Here is an 18,387-nt window from a genome sequence, read left to right as displayed (position 1 = left end):
GACAGCAACAAAATAACAACATGGACTTGGGAATTATTATTTCATCCTATTTGAAGTTATTAAGTAATACAGCAGTTCAGCATGTTCGTATGCCACTTTAGATCAAGAGCTAAGCTTAATCTTGAATATTATGTTCAGTTCTGGAGACCATATATCCAGAAGGATGTAAAAAAAAAAAAAAAAATGCTCACAGGAGGGCTACTAAAATGGTACTTGGTCTAAAACACAAAACATACAAGAACTTCATAACATTAATATGAATAGTTTATATAAGAGAAGTGATGGAGTATATATGATAGAAAACTTCTAAACTTGAGACTTTTTACAAAGAGCCACAAGAGATCAAGGGGTGGGTGATGATCTCATGTTGGAGGCTAGTAAGTTTAATAATAATTAAGAAATACTTTATAGAAAAGTTGTTGATTCTTACAAAAGGCTTCCAAAATGGTTGTAAGGCCTGGTATATATAATGCTATTCTAAGAATGAAGTCTATGCGTCAGGGAAATATAGGCAGACTTGGTGGTTTTGATTCATTTCATATATATATACGTTTCTATGAAATAGTAGTGAAAGCGTTCATAGAACTTCCCAGATTAAAAACTGAGGAAAAAGTTATGGTGAGTTTTCAGTGGAAGCCTGGTAGGGGCGATGAGACGTTCACTCTGTCTTCTAACCTCCATTTTTTTAGTAAATGATTTCCAGAGAATAAAGCGAGAATTACAGACACTGGGCAGTTTGGATAGGGCTGACAATGGGAAAATGCAGTGCTGAGTAGTTAGACACTAGAAGGAACTTTTATGGAAGAATAGCAGGGAGCTGTACTTTTGTATTATAAATTTAAGCAGATTGATAAACTGAGGAATTATGAAGTGCAGGAATGATTTTGAACAAAATGTAGTAGGTCAGGTTGCGCTACACAACTCTGTTCCTGATTCAGTTTCTCACCACACAGAGGCTTCTGGAATCCTGAAAGTTCGTGCCTTAAAAGATTTTTGGAACGCTCACGATCCAACTGCCCTAAATATCCGAGCTGGAGACTTGATAACGGTGACAGCACTTAAATTATCTTCTTGTTATCTTCGTTTTTCCATTTACGTTTTGTCTGATTATATTATTATAACAAAATAAGTTGCATTATATTACAGTCTTTCAAGAGGCAGCATAACAATACAATCTTACCATAATATGGACATGTAACAGACAAAATAACAATACAATCATACCATGATATGGGCCTGTAACAGACAAAATAACATAACAATCATACCATGATACTGACCTGTAACAGACAAAATAACATTGCTGTGATACAATGATACAAGTATGTAACAGACAAAATAACAATACAATCATACCATGATACGGGCATGTAACAGACAAAATAACATTACAATCATACCATGATACGGGCCTGTAACAGACAAAATAACATTACAATCATACTATGATACGGGCCTGTAACAGACAAAATAACATTACAGCCATACCATGATACGGGCATGTAACAGACAAAATAACATTGCAATCATACCATGATACGGGCCTGTAACAGATAAAATAACATTGCAATCATACCATGATACGGGCCTGTAACAGACAAAATAACATTACAATCATACCATGATACGGGCATGTAACAGACAAAATAACATTACAATCATACCATGATACGGGCATGTAACAGACAAGATAACATTACAATCATACCATGATACGGGCATGTAACAGACAAAATAATATTATAATCATACCATGATACGGGCATGTAACAGACAAAATAACATTACAGCCATACCATGATTCGGGCATGTAACAGACAAAATAACATTACAATCATACCATGATACGGGCATGTAACAGACAAAATAACATTACAATCATACCATGATACGGGCATGTAACAGATAAAATAACATTACAATCATACCATGATACTGACCTGTAACAGACAAAATAACATTACAATCATACCATGATATGGGCATGTAACAGACAAAATAACATTACAATCATACCATGATACGGGCATGTAACAGACAAAATAACATTACAGCCATACCATGATACAAGCATGTAACAGACAAAATAACATTACAATCATACCATGATATGACATGTAACAGATAAAATAACATTACAATCATACCATGATACGGGCATGTAACAGACAAAATAACATTAGAATCATACCATGATACGGGCATGTAACAGATAAAATAACATTACAATCATACCATGATACGGGCATGTAACAGACAAAATAACATTACAATTATACCATGATACGGGCATGTAACAGACAAAATAACATTACAATTATACCATGATACAGGCATGTAACAGATAAAATAACATTACAATCATACCATGATACGGGCATGTAACAGATAAAATAACATTACAATCATACCATGATACGGGCATGTAACAGACAAAATAACATTACAATTATACCATGATACGGGCATGTAACAGACAAAATAACATTACAATTATACCATGATACGGGCATGTAACAGATAAAATAACATTACAATCATACCATGATACTGACCTGTAACAGACAAAATAACATTACAATCATACCATGATATGGGCATGTAACAGACAAAATAACATTACAATCATACCATGATACGGGCATGTAACAGACAAAATAACATTACAGCCATACCATGATACGGGCATGTAACAGACAAAATAACATTACAATCATACCATGATACGGGCATGTAACAGACAAAATAACATTACAATCATACCATGATACAGCATTTAACAGACAAAATAACATTACAATCATACCATGATACAGCATTTAACAGACAAAATAACATTACAATCAAACCATGATACGGGCATGAAACAGACAAAATAACATTACAATCATACCATGATACGGGCATGTAACAGACAAAATAACATTACAATCATACCATGATACGGGCATGTAACAGATAAAATAACATTACAATCATACCATGATACGGGCATGTAACAGACAAAATAACAATCATAGCACAATATGGACGTGCAAGGAGCAGATTATACACCAGGCTATGTAGAGACATAAAGACTAGAAGTAAAGGAGAAGTATCTCTTATTATTTGGCTATTTCTACACCATCTTTCTTTGATGTTCTCGCTGTTTGTTATTCTGGCACCCCCCTCTAACCTCGCTCCTCATTACTCAGGTGTTAGAGCAGCATCCAGACAGCCGATGGAAGGGCCACATTCATGATCCTCAAAAAGGAACCGACCGCGTGGGCTTCTTTCCTCCATCTATTGTTGAGGTCATCAGTAAAAGGCTGGGTGAGTAGAGCAGTAAAGGTCATTTAACTGTTGTAGAGAAGAAAACCACTCACTACCCTGAGTGTGTTTTGGCTCTGGGAGTTCTGTTTGAGAAGCTCCCGGCAGTGACTTCTGGTTGTTTTTGTGCAGGCTCCACTCTGTCCCGTAATGTTGTCATTCCTGGTCATCAGCGTCCTGCAAAGCCCCCTCTCTACCTTCCAAACCAGCAGCATCCTGTCCCTGGGACACCTGTAGGCTTTAACCCAGAAAATACCGGAGGTGAGTTGGAAGACAGAGGTTGCGGCATTATGAGATAAGGTGACATTTGCCAGCACTTTAAAAATGTGGATGTTGGGTGCTGGTGAATTCATTGTAATTTTCCCTCTCTTTCTCCCCCCCCCCCCCCCATAGCTGGTGACCGTCATAGCATTGGCAGCGAGGGCAGCCTTGGCAGTGTGCGCAGTGCAGGCAGCGGGCAGAGCTGTGAGGGCAATGGGTCAAGCACTGCTCTCCTTATAGAGCATGCCCAGGTATAAGCTACTGCATATTGTTTTGTGTGATATTGTACCTTACAAGAAAGAGGATAAATCTCTTTATTTTGTTTCTGAAACTAACAGAGCCTGTTTGGTTCATACTGGTCCATGGTATACAATCTTACTGGCTCTTAAAGGGACATTTATCACTTTATACATTTTATAAGCATAGTGTTGAGATTATTCCCCGCCTCCCTCTAGTCCTGTGCAATGTTGAAATTTGTCTTTCACTGCATTCTAGTGCTGATGTGTTTGCACGTGTGCAGTAACTCTCCTTCAGATTCATGCAGTGTAACCTAGGTTACAAAATGCCAGCACCCATAATTAGCGGGAGGTGCATAAAATGTATTTAGTGTTTAGTATCCCTTTAAATAAAACTCCCACAGCTGTATTGTTAGTTTCTCAGCACAAAAATGTGCGTGTTACAAAAAAAAACAACTATAACACATAAGTAACAAAGAACAGAATATTTTTTATGTGTGGTTTTCTAGCATTCATGTGATGGTGCATTTATCTGCATTTGTTCATGCACAGACTCTGCACCCTGATTGTGAAGATTTGCACAACCCCAAGATATTCACAGGTGAGCAGCTAAATATGTCATTATTTCTTGTTGTGTATGGCACATACCTTTCCTCTGTGTTTTGTGATATGATTGGTCTAAGGTCTGTGCAGTCGCTACTTTAAAATGTGATTTTTAACCTTAATTTGTAGGCTCTATCAATAGTCGTCCTACGGTCCGAGGGGTGGAGAAGGACCCGGGAAAATATCTGCAAGGAAAGGCATGTGTCACTTTTTACATATTTTATTGTTTTCCCACAATCCTCCACTTGCCCACATCCCAGTCCGTTATCTCTCCTGGGGCCTGAAGATCTAATGCTCTCTGGTCTGGTGAGATTGTCTAAGTACTGTGAGGTCCCTCAAGGAATTTTAGAACGGTGAATTGTAGCTTGTGAGCTTTTTATTTTCCCATACAGGGCTCTGGTATGAAGGAAAGACACATACTTTACAATATAATCCAAAAAAAATCCCAAGAAGCTTTTACCTTTCTTCTCTCCATGCCGGTACATTTCTGATCATCAGGCTCTTGGTCTTTCTTCCCCATCAGTTCTTTCTGCCCCTCTTCAATTATGATTTTTTTTTTCCCATCTCTCATTGATGAGTCTTTCCCTATACAGGATGCTGAGCTAATTTTTTGTTGGCTTCGTGGATTCCATCTGGAAATATACACAGCAAATTTTTTGTCTGCTGGTTATGACTTGGCAACTATCAGCCGCATGACCCCAGAGGTGAGATCAGCTGTATCTCTCACTATAACCCAAGCTCCTCCTTTTTAATCATGCATGCGCTTTACTTAATTCTCATTTTGTCTTTCAGGACCTGACTGCCATTGGAGTTACACAGCCAGGGCATCGTAAGAAAATTTCTACAGAGATTAGCAGACTCAGTGTAGCAGATGGGCTTCCTCTCTACACGCCGGTAAATTACTCCACCAGGGGCTTGTCAAATAGAGCACCCTACCCCTTAATCTACCAAATCCAGAACATGTTAAAGCACATTCAATTCCTAAAGACCATTGGTCTACTCTCATCCATCTTCATAAAAACATCACTTTAGTAAAGATTACCTCAATTCCCAAGAAAACCCTTCATTTGCCCATCAATTTCCTTTGAGAATCTCTTTAACACTCCTCTTATGACATATGTCCCAATGTGACCCTCATGTTCTCAAATGTCATTAAGATAAATGAAAGTGAAAACTAAACTTTCCTATTATCAAAATCACTTTGCATCTTTTGTTGAAAGCTTGTTACCATGAGGTTCTGTGTTGAAAGCTTGTTACCATGAGGTACTGTATATATTAAAGGGACACTGTACCCATTTTTTTTCTTTTGTAATTCAGAAAGAGCATGCAATTTTAAGCAACTTTCTAATTTACTCCTATTATCAAATTTTCTTCGTTCTCTTGCTATCATTATTTGAAAAAGAAGGCATCTAAGCTTTTTTTCTCCAACATAGGTGTGTCCGGTCCACGGCGTCATCCTTACTTGTGGGATATTCTCTTCCCCAACAGGAAATGGCAAAGAGCCCAGCAAAGCTGGTCACATGATCCCTCCTAGGCTCCGCCTACCCCAGTCATTCTCTTTGCCGTTGTACAGGCAACATCTCCACGGAGATGGCTTAGAGTTTTTTAGTGTTTAACTGTAGTTTTTATTATTCAATCAAGAGTTTGTTATTTTGAAATAGTGCTGGTATGTACTATTTACTCAGAAACAGAAAAGAGATGAAGATTTCTGTTTGTATGAGGAAAATGATTTTAGCAACCGTCACTAAAATCCATGGCTGTTCCACACAGGACTGTTGAGAGCAATTAACTTCAGTTGGGGGAACAGTGAGCAGTCTCTTGCTGCTTGAGGTATGACACATTCTAACAAGACGATGTAATGCTGGAAGCTGTCATTTTCCCTATGGGATCCGGTAAGCCATGTTTATTACGATCGTAAATAAGGGCTTCACAAGGGCTTATTAAAACTGTAGACTTTTTCTGGGCTAAATCGATTCATTATTAACACATATTTAGCCTTGAGGAATCATTTTATCTGGGTATTTTGATATAATAATATCGGCAGGCACTGTTTCAGACACCTTATTCTTTAGGGGCTTTCCCAAAGCATAAGCAGAGCCTCATTTTCGCGCCGGTGTTGCGCACTTGTTTTTGAGAGGCATGGCATGCAGTCGCATGTGAGAGAAGCTCTGATACTTAGAAAAGACTTTCTGAAGGCGTCATTTGGTATCGTATTCCCCTTTGGGCTTGGTTGGGTCTCAGCAAAGCAGATACCAGGGACTGTAAAGGGGTTAAAGTTCAAAACGGCTCCGGTTCCGTTATTTTAAGGGTTAAAGCTTCCAAATTTGGTGTGCAATACTTTTAAGGCTTTAAGACACTGTGGTGAAAATTTGGTGAATTTTGAACAATTCCTTCATGTTTTTTCGCAATTGCAGTAATAAAGTGTGTTCAGTTTAAAATTTAAAGTGACAGTAACGGTTTTATTTTAAAACGTTTTTTGTACTTTGTTATCAAGTTTATGCCTGTTTAACATGTCTGAACTACCAGATAGACTGTGTTCTGAATGTGGGGAAGCCAGAATTCCTATTCATTTAAATAAATGTGATTTATGTGATAATGACAATGATGCCCAAGATGATTCCTCAAGTGAGGGGAGTAAGCATGGTACTGCATCATTCCCTCCTTCGTCTACACGAGTCTTGCCCACTCAGGAGGCCCCTAGTACATCTAGCGCGCCAATACTCCTTACTATGCAACAATTAACGGCTGTAATGGATAATTCTGTCAAAAACATTTTAGCCAAAATGAACACTTATCAGCGTAAGCGCGGCTGCTCTGTTTTAGATACTGAAGAGCATGACGACGCTGATAATAATATTTCTGAAGGGCCCCTAACCCAGTCTGATGGGGCCAGGGAGGTTTTGTCTGAGGGAGAAATTACTGATTCAGGGAATATTTCTCAACAGGCTGAACCTGATGTGATTGCATTTAAATTTAAGTTGGAACATCTCCGCATTCTGCTTAAGGAGGTATTATCCACTCTGGATGATTGTGACAAGTTGGTCATCCCAGAGAAACTATGTAAAATGGACAAGTTCCTAGAGGTGCCGGGGCTCCCAGAAGCTTTTCCTATACCCAAGCGGGTGGCGGACATTGTTAATAAAGAATGGGAAAGGCCCGGTATTCCTTTCGTCCCTCCCCCCATATTTAAAAAATTGTTTCCTATGGTCGACCCCAGAAAGGACTTATGGCAGACAGTCCCCAAGGTCGAGGGAGCGGTTTCCACTTTAAACAAACGCACCACTATACCCATAGAGGATAGTTGTGCTTTCAAAGATCCTATGGATAAAAAATTAGAAGGTTTGCTTAAAAAGATGTTTGTTCAGCAAGGTTACCTTCTACAACCAATTTCATGCATTGTCCCTGTCGCTACAGCCGCATGTTTCTGGTTACAAATTGGCTAATTCTTTCACCCTAGACGCCACTTTGCAATTGGCTAGGTTAGCGGCTAAGAATTCTGGGTTTGCTATTGTGGCGCGCAGAGCGCTTTGGTTGAAATCTTGGTCGGCTGATGCGTCTTCCAAGAACAAGCTACTTAACATTCCTTTCAAGGGGAAAACGCTGTTTGGCCCTGACTTGAAAGAGATTATCTCTGATATCACTGGGGGTAAGGGCCACGCCCTTCCTCAGGATCGGCCTTTCAAGGCAAAAAATAAACCTAATTTTCGTCCCTTTCGTAGAAACGGACCAGCCCAAGGTGCTACGTCCTCTAAGCAAGAGGGTAATACTTCTCAAGCCAAGCCAGCTTGGAGACCAATGCAAGGCTGGAACAAGGGAAAGCAGGCCAAGAAACCTGCCACTGCTACCAAGACAGCATGAAATGTTGGCCCCCGATCCGGGACCGGATCTGGTGGGGGGCAGACTCTCTCTCTTCGCTCAGGCTTGGGCAAGAGATGTTCTGGATCCTTGGGCGCTAGAAATAGTCTCCCAAGGTTATCTTCTGGAATTCAAGGGACTTCCCCCAAGGGGGAGGTTCCACAGGTCTCAGTTGTCTTCAGACCACATAAAAAGACAGGCATTCTTACATTGTGTAGAAGACCTGTTAAAAATGGGAGTGATTCATCCTGTTCCATTAAGAGAACAAGGGATGGGGTTCTACTCCAATCTGTTCATAGTTCCCAAAAAAGAGGGAACGTTCAGACCAATCTTAGATCTCAAGATCTTAAACAAGTTTCTCAAGGTTCCATCGTTCAAGATGGAAACCATTCGAACTATTCTTCCTTCCATCCAGGAAGGTCAATTCATGACCACGGTGGATTTAAAGGATGCGTATCTACATATTCCTATCCACAAGGAACATCATCGGTTCCTAAGGTTCGCATTCCTGGACAAACATTACCAGTTTGTGGCGCTTCCTTTCGGATTAGCCACTGCTCCAAGGATTTTCACAAAGGTACTAGGGTCCCTTCTAGCTGTGCTAAGACCAAGGGGCATTGCTGTAGTACCTTACTTGGACGACATTCTGATTCAAGCGTCGTCCCTTCCTCAAGCAAAGGCTCACACGGACATTGTCCTGGCCTTTCTCAGATCTCACGGATGGAAAGTGAACGAGGAAAAGAGTTCTCTATCTCCGTCAACAAGGGTTCCCTTCTTGGGAACAATAATAGACTCCTTAGAAATGAGGATTTTTCTGACAGAGGCCAGAAAAACAAAACTTCTAGACTCTTGTCGGATACTTCATTCCGTTCCTCTTCCTTCCATAGCTCAGTGCATGGAAGTGATCGGGTTGATGGTAGCGGCAATGGACATAGTTCCTTTTGCGCGCATTCATCTAAGACCATTACAACTGTGCATGCTCAATCAGTGGAATGGGGACTATACAGACTTGTCTCCGAAGATACAAGTAAATCAGAGGACCAGAGACTCACTCCGTTGGTGGCTGTCCCTGGACAACCTGTCACAAGGGATGACATTCCGCAGACCAGAGTGGGTCATTGTCACGACCGACGCCAGTCTGTTGGGCTGGGGCGCGGTCTGGGGATCCCTGAAAGCTCAGGGTCTTTGGTCTCGGGAAGAATCTCTTCTACCGATAAATATTCTGGAACTGAGAGCGATATTCAATGCTCTCAAGGCTTGGCCTCAGCTAGCGAGGGCCAAGTTCATACGGTTTCAATCAGACAACATGACAACTGTTGCGTACATCAACCATCAGGGGGGAACAAGGAGTTCCCTAGCGATGGAAGAAGTGACCAAAATCATTCTATGGGCGGAGTCTCACTCCTGCCACCTGTCTGCTATCCACATCCCAGGAGTGGAAAATTGGGAAGCGGATTTTCTGAGTCGTCAGACATTGCATCCGGGGGAGTGGGAACTCCATCCGGAAATCTTTGCCCAAGTCACTCAGCTGTGGGGCATTCCAGACATGGATCTGATGGCCTCTCGTCAGAACTTCAAAGTTCCTTGCTACGGGTCCAGATCCAGGGATCCCAAGGCGGCTCTAGTGGATGCACTAGTAGCACCTTGGACCTTCAAACTAGCTTATGTGTTCCCGCCGTTTCCTCTCATCCCCAGGCTGGTAGCCAGGATCAATCAGGAGAGGGCGTCGGTGATCTTGATAGCTCCTGCGTGGCCACGCAGGACTTGGTATGCAGATCTGGTGAATATGTCATCGGCTCCACCTTGGAAGCTACCTTTGAGACGAGACCTTCTTGTTCAGGGTCCGTTCGAACATCCGAATCTGGTTTCACTCCAGCTGACTGCTTGGAGATTGAACGCTTGATTTTATCGAAGCGAGGGTTCTCAGATTCTGTTATCGATACTCTGGTTCAGGCCAGAAAGCCTGTAACTAGAAAGATTTACCACAAAATTTGGAAAAAATATATCTGTTGGTGTGAATCTAAAGGATTCCCTTGGGACAAGGTTAAGATTCCTAGGATTCTATCCTTCCTTCAAGAAGGATTGGAAAAAGGATTATCTGCAAGTTCCCTGAAGGGACAGATTTCTGCCTTGTCGGTGTTACTTCACAAAAAGCTGGCTGCTGTGCCAGATGTTCAAGCCTTTGTTCAGGCTCTGGTTAGAATTAAGCCTGTTTACAAACCTTTGACTCCTCCTTGGAGTCTCAATTTGGTTCTTTCAGTTCTTCAGGGGGTTCCGTTTGAACCCTTACATTCCGTTGATATTAAGTTATTATCTTGGAAAGTTTTGTTTTTAGTTGCAATTTCTTCTGCTAGAAGAGTTTCAGAATTATCTGCTCTGCAGTGTTCTCCTCCTTATCTGGTGTTCCATGCAGATAAGGTGGTTTTACGTACTAAACCTGGTTTTCTTCCAAAAGTTGTTTCTAACAAAAACATTAACCAGGAGATTATCGTACCTTCTCTGTGTCCGAAACCAGTTTCAAAGAAGGAACGATTGTTGCACAATTTGGATGTTGTTCGCGCTCTAAAATTCTATTTAGATGCTACAAAGGATTTTAGACAAACATCTTCCTTGTTTGTTGTTTATTCCGGTAAAAGGAGAGGTCAAAAAGCAACTTCTACCTCTCTCTCTTTTTGGATTAAAAGCATCATCAGATTGGCTTACGAGACTGCCGGACGGCAGCCTCCCGAAAGAATCACAGCTCATTCCACTAGGGCTGTGGCTTCCACATGGGCCTTCAAGAACGAGGCTTCTGTTGATCAGATATGTAGGGCAGCGACTTGGTCTTCACTGCACACTTTTACCAAATTTTACAAGTTTGATACTTTTGCTTCTTCTGAGGCTATTTTTGGGAGAAAGGTTTTGCAAGCCGTGGTGCCTTCCATTTAGGTGACCTGATTTGCTCCCTCCCTTCATCCGTGTCCTAAAGCTTTGGTATTGGTTCCCACAAGTAAGGATGACGCCGTGGACCGGACACACCTATGTTGGAGAAAACAGAATTTATGTTTACCTGATAAATTACTTTCTCCAACGGTGTGTCCGGTCCACGGCCCGCCCTGGTTTTTTTAATCAGGTCTGATAATTTATTTTCTTTAACTACAGTCACCACGGTACCATATGGTTTCTCCTATGCAAATATTCCTCCTTAACGTCGGTCGAATGACTGGGGTAGGCGGAGCCTAGGAGGGATCATGTGACCAGCTTTGCTGGGCTCTTTGCCATTTCCTGTTGGGGAAGAGAATATCCCACAAGTAAGGATGACGCCGTGGACCGGACACACCGTTGGAGAAAGTAATTTATCAGGTAAACATAAATTCTGTTTTTTTGTTTCAGTACTCTGGACAGCACTTTTTTATTGGTGGATGGATTTATCCACCAATCAGCAAGGACAACCCAGGTTGTTCACCAAAAATGGGCCGGCATCTAAACTTACATTCTTGCATTTCAAATAAAGATACCAAGAGAATGAAGAACATTTGATAATAGGAGTAAATTAGAAAGTTGCTTAAAATTTCATGCTCAATCTGAATCACGAAAGAAAAATTTTGGGTACAGTGTCCCTTTAAGTATGTGCATTATTTTGCAATTCAGCATTTGTGAAACAAATGAATGCTGAATATCGCCACAGGAAGCGGCATTCAGATATTTGTGTGTCACAAGATTTATTAGTATTAAAGTGCAACACAAAAATATCTGAATTTCCACAGATATATTTGTGTGTTTAACTTTAACATAATTAAATCCGGTGCCAAAAATAACCAAATGCTGCTGCGCGCAACCATATGAATACTAAACACTGCTGCCTAAGACATGTGCACACTTTTGAGCCTACATAAGTATATGCTCATGGAAAGGTGCTAAATTTCAACAAATTATACAAAGAAAATAATATACCATTCTACCCTCACACACATCCTGTGAGACCTTCACATATGGACTCCTTCCAAATTAAACAATCGTTTTTTTATTCTCTCACCTAACAGGCTGACCTATGGGAATGGCTTAATTTGCTGGGCCTCCCCGAGTACCACAAACAGCTGACAGACAACGGCTATGATTCTCTAAACACAGTGACAGAGCTAACATGGGAGGGTCTGCAGGAGATTGGGATCCATAAACTGGGTGAGGACTTAAATCTGTATTTTCTAAGGGGAGGGGATTAGACTTGATCCAATCTTGGAGAAGGTGATATATGTTTTCAAGAAGAGTATGTTAACATATTCCATGACGAGCAGCACTCTGCTAATTAGTTCCTCTTTTCTTATACCAGGTCATCAGAAGAAGCTACTTCTCGGTGTGAAACGATTGTTAGACCTGCAAAAGGGTCACCCTGTGGGTGGAGGGACACTGAGGAGGAGAATTCCTGGGACTCATGATTCTGTTCCAGTTGTGGAGCCTTCAGAGAATGGTGAACCCCCTATAACACCTAAATTGCTAACTTTCCAGGGTGTGGAGCTGAGCCAGGAATTGCAGAGCGCACTTACACACAGAGGTGAGACTTTGTGTGCTCAGAGACGTTCTTACAGTCAAGAGAGCATTAGTTCTCGTTCTCAAGGCTCTGGCCACTCACAAGACTCTGCCCCTTCTCGGGTGCCACTTATGCCTCCAAAGCAAGCACAAGACTCTAGCCTTCCAGAGAGGAAACTACCTGAGGGCACAGACCAGTCTCAGAGGCCACTAGGAATAATGAATGGATGCACAGTCAGACATGAGCCTCCTATTCCTCCCCCTAAACCAACTCTGAAGAAACGTTCTCTCAGTGAGTGCCGTTATGCACTGTCTGATGGTGAACCAGAGGAAGAGGAGAGGGGAACAGCTACATTCAGTGAGACATTAGGCTCCTATGCCACACTTACTCGCCGTCCTGGTCGCTGTTCTCTTGCAAATGGACAACCAGAAAAGAAGGTCCTACGCAGCCAGTCTTTCGCAGTACGTGCAAGAAGGAAGGGTCCCCCTCCCCCACCACCCAAGAGACTTAGTTCTATGTCTAGCACAGAAGGGCCAGGCCCTGAGGTTCACAGCTCTGTAAAAACAATGGCAGCCCGTCTGGAGGTGATGGGGGGAGTGGCGGGACCTAAGCCAAATGGGGATCTCCAGGCAGAGGCCTCTGAGGGTCGCAGGAGGACAGTTAGTGAGTCAGCAGCAGGGTTGGGGGGTAACTTATCTGTGCCCTTAAACAAAGGGGAACAAGAAAGGAAAGAAGAACCAGCCCCCTCACAGCACAGCTCCAGTGAGAGTCTACCCTTTGCAGAGGAAGGCAACCTTACAATCAAACAGAGACCAAAACCTCCAGGAACCAAGGCTGAATCAAATCTCAATTCAGAGCTAGAGTCTATGTCAGAGCCAGTTGCTCAGCTTCATTCAGGGTCCAGTCTTGAACTAGGAACCAAGTCACAAACAGTGGTTAAAATAGACCATGGGACTAAGCCACAGACCGTGATAAAACCAGACCTTGCAGCCAAGCCACAGATAGGGATAACATCTAATCTATGTGCCTATCAAAATTCTGGAGCCAAACCAGAGACATTAGCTGACTTTAAGACCCAAGAACAGCAAGGTTTAAAGTTGGAGCCTGAAGCCAGTCAAGGGTCGCGGCCAGAGAAAGGAATCAAACCTCAGTTAGGTCCAAAACCAGATCCATCAGCCAAGCCAATGCTAGGGTCCATTAGTCCTAAACCTACCCCAGAACCTGATTTTAACCTAACTGAGTCAGACACCGTAAAACGAAGGCCAAAAGTCAGAGAGAAAGAATCTGGTGAAGCCCAAGAAGGGAGTCTTGAGACACCATTAACTCCTAACCCAACACATTTTACTAAAGGAACAGCAGAGCAGGACAATGTTGAAGCCAGAATTGCAGATATAGAGAGGAGTCTCCTCAGCTTGGAGAGAGGAGGAAAACAAGAGGTGGTGCTTGGAGCCGGAGCAATAACCCAAGGTACAGAATCTAAAATGTACACGAGCATACATACATGAATATAAGTAATACGTTGCACACAAGGGAGAGCTAAAAATGATTTTGCTTCCCTTTCATTTGTAAATGCATATATTTCAATATTATCTCTATCTCTTTCAGTATCCTCTGTCCCTCAATCTCATTTGGTTATATCGGGACCCCAGACGGTGTTGCAGAAGCCTTCATGGGGTGTAAACACTCCAGCGCCTGCTCCTGGATCTATATTGTGGGGAAGTGAGACTAGGGCATCCAAGAAAGAATGGGGCAATAGTGACCTACAGAGAACAACATCCAGCGCATATCAAGGACAGGACATATACAGCAGCAAACATCTGAATAACGAGATAGGAAGCAACATGGAAGAAAGTAACAGGTGAGATTTTTTTTTGGAGGGGGGATGTAGGGAGGAGAGAGGGGTTAGTTGGGGAGAGAAATAGCAGCAATATATTAGGATGGAAGAATGTAATTGTGGCAGCGGTCTTGGGGCTTAAGCATAGATCTTTGAATTTGTATTTTACACCAATAACAAAATGTTAAAATTCAATTTGTGTGTGTATCTGAGAGGGCAGAAACTTAAAGCGACTCAGAGCATATCATTTCAAGACTTCTGTTATTAAATTTAGTTTGTTGGTATCCATTGTTGAAAAGCATATCTAGGTAGGCTCAGGAGCACCAATAAACTCCTGGATGCTAGCAGGCTGTACACAATTGTCTCTTGCCATTGGCTGACTTTGTGTGTTAAATCCCTTTCCTGGTTATATGCAAGCAATAGTGCAATAATAACATTCTCTAACGTATTAGAGCATTTTCTTTTTCACTTTTATATCAAAAAGCAACATTTAAACACGGGGACTCTTTTGCCTAAAAGATGGGAAATAAAGAAAATAAATTACTCTAAAATTGAAACTACTACAGCAGTATCAGGTTATCAGTGTATTTCCTTAAAATATTCATTGGACAAAAGGTACTTCCTGCTAATACTCATTGGTAGATATGATGCTATCACATCCATTTTTTTATCTTTTATTAAGATTTTCTACTAGGTATTTATTTTGGGCACTACACTAGACTTTGGGCACTACACTAGACTTTGGGCACTAACTTTTGAACACTTTATTATTTCTTAAGCAAGCCTATGAAGAGCGTACAAGTTTAGCACTGACACTTAGGAGTTAATTGCCTTTAGAATATTAGAGCTGACCAACAGACTTTCTAGATTTGATTTTATGTCTACACAAGTTTGATATTGTATGCTTTTTATGTGCATGGATCCATGTTTCTTATTTTGTTATATTGAATGCTATTATTTTAATTGTTGTAATAAACATACTGTCTTTTAACTTAGCAGACTTTTAACAAATATCTAACCAAGTTATTTTGAGTTACTCCTTGGAGCGTTTCAGTACCTTAGCCTTCCCCTGTTAGGCGCTCTGAACACTATCGTCTATACTCATTGGTAGATAGGTACTTCCTACTAATATTCATCTGCTCATAGGTACTACTTCCTGCTAATACTCATTGGTAGATAGTTACTTCTTACTAATATTCATCTGCTCATAGGTAGTACTTCCTGCTAATACTCATTGGTAGATAGTTACTTCCTACTAATATTCATCTCATAGGTACTACTTCCTGCGAATACTTATTGGTAGATAGGTACTTCCTACTAATATTCATCTGCTCATAAGTACTACTTCCTGCTAATACTCATTGGTAGATAGCTACTACTTCCTACTAATATTCATTAGCTCATAGGTACTACTTCCTGCTAATACTCATTGGTAGATAGGTACTACTTCCTACTAATATTCATTAGCTCATAGGTACTACTTCCTGCTAATACTCATTGGTAGATAGGTACTTCCTACTAATATTCATTGGCTCATAGGTACTAATTCCTGCTAATACTCATTGGTAGACAGTTACTTCCTACTAATATTCATTAGCTCATAGGTACTACTTCCTGCTAATACTCATTGATAGATAGGTACAGGTACTTCCTACTAATATTCATTAGCTCATAGGTACTACTTCCTGCTAATACTCATTGGTAGATAGGTACTTCCTTTTAATATTCATTAGCTCATAGGTACTACTTCCTGCTAATACTCATTGGTAGATGGGTACTTCCTACTAATATTCATTAGCTCATAGGTACTACTTCCTGCTAATACTCATTGATAGGTACTTCCTACTAATATTCATTGGCTCATAGGTACTACTTCCTGCTAATACTCATTGGTAGATAGGTACTTCCTACTAATATTCATTGACTCATAGGTACTACTTCCTGCTAATACTCATTGGTAGATAGTTACTTCCTACTAATATTCATTAGCTCATAGGTACTAACTTCCTTAATGTACATGTTTCTCAATATCCAATTCACTCTGGGAGCATAAAAATACAAACCATGTATATGTATCTATCTATCTATCTATCTATCTATCTATCTATCTATCTATATATATATATATATATATATATATATGTATATGTATATGTGTGTGTGTGTGTGTGTGTGTGTGTGTATATATATATATATATATATATATATATATATATATACACACTTATTTAGGTAATATTCAAATTACCTAAATAAAGTGTATCTAGATAAATAATAGTAATAATCCTACAACACCTCAGCCTGTGGCCTCTTCTAGCCTGAAGTAGAGCGACTAAACCTTATAGGCAAATGTGCTATCTGGTGGGTAAACTCACTACCAGTTTTGTACAAGACCGGCCCCAACACCTAATACAAGTCGCACTCCCTTGCTTTCCTTCTGGCCGCACTCACTACCAGATGTGTACAAGACCAGCCCCAACACCTAATACAAGTCGCACTCCCTTGCTTGCCCTCTGGATACACTCACTACCAGATGTGTACAAGACCAGCCCCAGCACCTAATACAAGTCGCACTCCCTTGCTTTCCCTCTGGAAGCACTCACTACCAGATGTGTACAAGACCGGCCCCAGCACCTAATACAAGTCGCACTCCCTTGCTTTCCCTCTGGAAGCACTCACTACCAGATGTGTACAAGACCGGCCCCAGCACCTAATACAAGTCGCACTCCCTTGCTTTCCCTCTGGAAGCACTCACTACCAGATGTGTACAAGACCAGCCCCAGCACCTAATACAAGTCGCACTCCCTTGCTTTCCCTCTGGAAGCACTCACTACCAGATGTGTACAAGACCGGCCCCAACACCTAATACAAGACGCACTCCCTTGCTTTCCCTCTGGAAGCACTCACTACCAGATGTGTACAAGACTGGCCCCAGCACCTAATACAAGTCGCACTCCCTTGCTTTCCCTCTGGAAGCACTCACTACCAGATGTGTACAAGACCGGCCCCAACACCTAATACAAGTCGCACTCCCTTGCTTCCCCTCTGGCCGCTTCCAAGCTTTTGATCAGCTTCTTGATCTTCCATATCTCCACGTTCCTATCTGCAGCTCTCGGGTCGTCCGCCATCTTCTCTCCTCCTGCTCTCTACAGCCACGCTGTGCAGCAGAAACAAGACAAACGGTTAGTCAGGCGATACCAGCTGCAACTCTCACTATTAGATGTAGATTCCCTGCGAGTAGGCAGTGGCCTTTACCTGTGCCTTATCACTGGCTTCTCTACCGCTCCCTCTACGTCGGATCTCAATGGAGGTGGCTCAGGCTCCCAGCTGTAACGTAGAAACCGGCTTCTCTACCGCTCCCTCTACATAAGATCTCAATGGAGGTGGCTCAGGCTCCCAGGTGTGACGTTAAAACCGGCTTCTCTTCTCTTTCTCAGTCGCCGCTGCATGTGTTGCAATCCAAAGCCTATTCACATGGGGCAAGTGATGTCACTTCCCGCCGACAGCAGTTTCATACAATGTGTGCATACCTGCTTGTTCACACAAATACGGCATAATACAATTCCCTATTTACAGGTTGGACATATCTCCTGTACGTCATAGGGGTGGGGCTAAAAAAAATTGCATACTCTTGCGGTTTTTAAACTGTGACGGTTAATTGCAGTTTAAAACCGCAACCGTGAAAAATCCTGCAGCCCTACTTCCTGCTAATACTCATTGTTAGATAGGTACTACTTCCTGCTAATACTCATTGGTAGATACTTCCTGCTAATACTCATTGG

The 18,387-nt window shown here is 41.6% G+C and overlaps 1 protein-coding gene across 1 annotated transcript in view; it reads left to right on the top strand.

The window, feature by feature from the left end:
• CASKIN2 (CASK interacting protein 2) overlaps positions 1-18,387 on the top strand; it is a 121,693-nt gene that overhangs the window by 82,217 nt on the left and 21,089 nt on the right. Inside the window, exons 10-20 of the mRNA XM_053709015.1 lie at positions 954-1,048; positions 3,195-3,312; positions 3,442-3,570; positions 3,703-3,821; positions 4,359-4,407; positions 4,539-4,606; positions 5,003-5,113; positions 5,202-5,303; positions 12,287-12,425; positions 12,574-14,238; positions 14,377-14,629. Of these exons, the coding sequence (XP_053564990.1) occupies positions 954-1,048; positions 3,195-3,312; positions 3,442-3,570; positions 3,703-3,821; positions 4,359-4,407; positions 4,539-4,606; positions 5,003-5,113; positions 5,202-5,303; positions 12,287-12,425; positions 12,574-14,238; positions 14,377-14,629 (2,848 nt within the window). The remainder of the gene's footprint in view (positions 1-953; positions 1,049-3,194; positions 3,313-3,441; positions 3,571-3,702; positions 3,822-4,358; positions 4,408-4,538; positions 4,607-5,002; positions 5,114-5,201; positions 5,304-12,286; positions 12,426-12,573; positions 14,239-14,376; positions 14,630-18,387) is intronic.

The sequence above is a fragment of the Bombina bombina genome, chromosome 1, assembly GCF_027579735.1.
Source record: "Bombina bombina isolate aBomBom1 chromosome 1, aBomBom1.pri, whole genome shotgun sequence".
Taxonomy (NCBI): domain Eukaryota; kingdom Metazoa; phylum Chordata; class Amphibia; order Anura; family Bombinatoridae; genus Bombina; species Bombina bombina.
This window is presented reverse-complemented; position numbering and strand designations above follow the sequence as displayed.